Raw genomic sequence first — 4,321 nt, forward strand, 5'->3', positions numbered from 1 at the left:
TTGGTTCCAGTGTTGGCTCCACTTTATGCATTATAATAAGATTACATTGTATTTCTATGAGTCAGCAAGCATATTTGAAGCATTGCTCGACCCCGGAGGAATATATTAACGACAGTTACGTATGATATTCACGTGATTACACTATAAAGTGCACTTGTTTCGATAATACTGACGTGTGTACTCTAACGTGAGGGTTGACGTTACGTCGTACCATATGTTACCCTTTAAACGCCAGTGCTGTCGACGTGCCTGGTAAGCCCACGATGTGCACACAGCTTGTTACGATCGGCCTTGGGATGCGACGTGGCCGGCGCCATGATGGGCGCTGATGTCAGTCACGCTTGTCACTCATAAGGTTTCCCCTTACGCCGGTGCTTGGAGATATGCACGGAGGGCGGCATGTTTCGGGAGCTTATGCTCGCGTGGGTAGGCAGGAATACAGTGCAGCTGCAGACAAGTTCTGACTCGAACAAAAGGGGAGGCATCGGACGACTCTTGCTACCGGGTGCAGTCGGCCTGGGACAGCGCCTACCTCGAGTTTCGCACCAAACATCTGCATTCCTTTCGCGAGCGCAGACATGAAGGAGTGTGCGAGTTCAGGGAAGCCTTCCGTCGCCCTCCTGGAGGTTAACGACACTTCCCCCCCTTCTACCCTTTCGGACTCTCATCCTCGCCTTGTGGTCGTTGGGGCGTGGCCTGTGTATTGTGTGACTCATTGCCTCCTTTCGGGAGGCCGGGCACCGGGATGGCAAGTCGCCGGATTGGCGGGAGCTACGGACACCGGTTTTGAGTGCCCCACGGTTGTCTGACTTTGGGTTTATAAGCCGGAGACTTAAATAAAAATCTCTCTCTCTCTCTTGATATCTCTCATCATGCATCTGTAAATAAACCTCTGCTCTCTCTAGTACGGACGCGCCTTCCCCTCTGCAAAATATGGGCAAACGGGCACGCCGGCGGGGGCCAGCTACCATTGACCTGACACGCCGGGCTCGAGTGCACCAGTCTGATGAAAGCGATGGGATGCCGCTAAACTCTGGTCGTAACAAGCTGCTGCACTTGCAAAGACATGTCGATTCACCTCGTAACGCTTGGTTCAAAGCCATAAAATACAGCATAGAAGTACGCCCGCTGAATGCTTCGCATGAAGCCGATTCCCACAACGCCTGGGATAAGCCGAATATTTTTTTTTCATCAGACAGTCGTCATTCCAGCAGGATGTTCTTAATCATGTTTGGATTCACGTAAAACTCGTCTTACTGGTCCAGACATCTATATTTTAAGTTGTCGCCTCGTTAAGCGCCACCGTGGGGTCAAACGCCAGCAAGCCAATGCCTGTGAAAACACTGAATGGTGCGTAACCCAAATCAGACGGTGCGCAAAACCAGGATTCATGTGATAATTTACAAAAATGGGAGGTAAATGAAATTCTACGCATTTCCAAAACATTGCGTAGATTCCAGCAGGGTGCGTAGGACATGCTGCAATTTGTTCTTTATGATCTCGCTAGTATACCTCGTGGAAAGTGGCACTTTTAAGGCTTCAAAAAACGGTGGTTCATCGTAGTCATTTGAGAAAAGCATAGCCGCTTCTCATCTTTTCGCTCTTGGGTACGACGAAGAACACACCACTTGTATTCAATTTCGCAACCCCTGTCGTTTTCTTCCACACCCTTCATAGACATCGAAGTTCACCAGAGGAAGGTTGCGACGTGCCAGAAGAATATGTTATGTCTTTGTCACTAATCCCTTTATTCGGGTTGGCAATCGCCGGGTGGATTCCAAGGGCACGTATCGGCCCCCCGAAACGCACCACGAAAGCGCGGACATTTTAGAGTTGGTCCTTTTAGTGCATCAGCGAACGTCGGTTGTGGCCCAGAGACCGAGTCAGAGCCAAGAAATGATAACACAAACAAACTACATTCTCAGTTAGGGCAGTAGAAGCATCACACAAGCATGCACATTCCGCTGGTACCAATTACAACCTCACAATATAGCTCAGATGGTGTTAACACAACGGGAACTATACGAACAGATGACACGCTACAAATACAATCTCATGCATTACAACCTATTCAAGAACACTTAATGTCCTGAACATTCATCAAACGTATCCACTCCACAATTCTTGGACATCACTTGAATGCTTCTCTTTCCGGAAACACTCACGCAAGCTCCAGCGCTGATCGTCGTTCTTCCGTCGTGGGTCCCGAATGTTTCTATTCTAGGGAACACTCACGTACCTTGTAACTGCTCACACGGCGTCATCATCCGATACTTCCAGATCGACGATCGACGGACCCCACATCATAAGCACGTCTTCACTGGCTGACGAAACCACACTCAACACACCTTCACCATCTCCGGACCGACTGACTCACTGACCCCTCGCTGGTCGTCGGTGCACGCTTTTATCCCATCTCCCCCGGGTTCTAGAAGCGTCGGGAGGGTTCTTAGGCGTGCAGCGCAGCCGAAGCTAGGGAAGGGGTGATGGTTCCATGTAGTGGCGTCACTCGGTTCGTCTGCGCGTCTGAGACTTTTTGCTGAGTGGGTCAGGAGGGCGTCGGCGCGCGGGCGTCTTTTGATACTTGTGTTTTTCGCTGCGCGCGCTTGTTGGGCGAATGGCTGCACCGTGCTTGCAGGAAGGCCGGCAAAGAACTTTATTTTGATCCGGAGACGACGGTCACTCCCCCTTTAGGGGGGCGACATCGGCGGGCCGCACCCGCGATGGGACGGGGCGATGCATCTCCTCCGTGCTTTCCCGCTGCCGTCTGAAAGCGGCCAAGCGCGAGCTTTATTGACGCGCTCGTTTGTGACAGTCTTCTAGCGTTTTGGATTCAAATTACATCACTTGTTAAACAAGATCTTGTTTTATTGCAATTGTATGTTCATTTCGTCCTCAATTTTTTTTTTCAGATCGTGCAAAGACTGCAAGCTCGTATTACAACGTACAAGAAGGGAGCATTAACACCCAGCAACATATACCAAGATCCCTCCTCATTCCCTCATAACCATGGCGGAGCGTGGGTCAGCTGGAAAGATGAACCCACGTCAACTGAAAACACTGTTCGCGTTGAACAATCCTAGTTAAGCAGTCACTTGAAATGCACCCAGAATGTATTTGTCCCACAGCGCAATTGAACCTCTGTGATTATGTATTCAGTACTGGTTGTCGCAATTGAAATAATAAAAGGAGATTTTAAACAAACGTCCAATATAAAGCAGGAAGGAAATAAAAGAACATTATAAGTATCTACTCAGCAACCGCCTCGACAATGGCAAAATGAATCTTCCACACAAGAAAATTATTTCGGCTTGTGTATAGGGATCAGACTATACTTTTAGATAACATTCATGTGTAGTTAAATTAATGGCGCACTTCCAAATGGTGAACTTTTGATGTACGATGCTCATTGACGCGGAGCGTGTACTGCAAAATAAAGAGCGCTTTCTACACTTTGTGGAAAGTGTGCTTCTATCACGGTGTGTTTTCTGGTAACCTACGCATCGTATTTTTTTAACGTCACAGCGTTACAGAGTTTGTTTCGCAGAAATGCCGGTATCGGCGACTCCGCCGGCGGCGTCTTTGGTTGTGAGCGAAAAAAATCACAGCATATCCACGGAGTGAATCATGATGAGTGGGCGAAGCTGCGGAGGTTCATCGGTAAACCGTGAATCTTCCGTGAATTCTGCCCAGTACATCATCACCGACGTGAGATCGGGCGCGTTTATACTAAATGTTCGATGAGTTATGACGACTTGCAGCTCAATTTAATTTTACATGTACGCTGTGAATTTTCATTGTTTAGAAAACCATTGCTTTAGAAAACATCTGGCGTCTTTTGTTAAGCAGCTGGCGTCTTTTCGTTTTGCTTTAGAAACATCTGGCGTTCTTTAGTTTTGCTTTTAGAAAACATCTGGCGTCTTTCGTTGGTTTATTTCATCAATCAACGGCGTTTTGAACAAAATTTTTATTGTTTAATCACGCACAGGAGAAATCTCACCAGGCGCTACCTTGGAGGTAAACAATGGCTGCTAATGGGAATGAGAGACAGAAGAAGTCGGCTTTTAGCTAACACTTACACTTCTACTAACGTTTCCTACTGGAACATGCCAATGGCTGCTAATTGGGAAATGAAAGAAGAAGAATTCGGCTTTTAGTTTAACGCGCACGCTGCGATTTTTTATTGTTCAACAACGCACAGGAAAAATCTCCCACCGGCACCACCTTGGAGGTCAAGATCTGGTACTAGCGTTACGATTGGTTACGCACTACGACTACGACAACTACGAGGGACGAACGGGTGCCGCTTTAAGGAGCTTCG

The 4,321-nt window shown here is 47.9% G+C and overlaps 1 protein-coding gene across 1 annotated transcript in view; it reads left to right on the plus strand.

Annotated features, from left to right (window-relative positions):
• Positions 1-3,422, plus strand: part of LOC125757624 (arylsulfatase B-like) — a 23,092-nt gene extending 19,670 nt beyond the window's left edge. The window contains exon 4 of the mRNA XM_049413247.1: positions 2,913-3,422. Coding sequence (XP_049269204.1) covers positions 2,913-3,083 — 171 coding nt within the window. The 3' untranslated portion in view covers positions 3,084-3,422. The remainder of the gene's footprint in view (positions 1-2,912) is intronic.
• Positions 3,423-4,321: the final 899 nt, after the last annotated feature.

The sequence above is a fragment of the Rhipicephalus sanguineus genome, chromosome 3, assembly GCF_013339695.2.
Source record: "Rhipicephalus sanguineus isolate Rsan-2018 chromosome 3, BIME_Rsan_1.4, whole genome shotgun sequence".
Taxonomy (NCBI): Eukaryota; Metazoa; Arthropoda; class Arachnida; order Ixodida; family Ixodidae; genus Rhipicephalus; species Rhipicephalus sanguineus.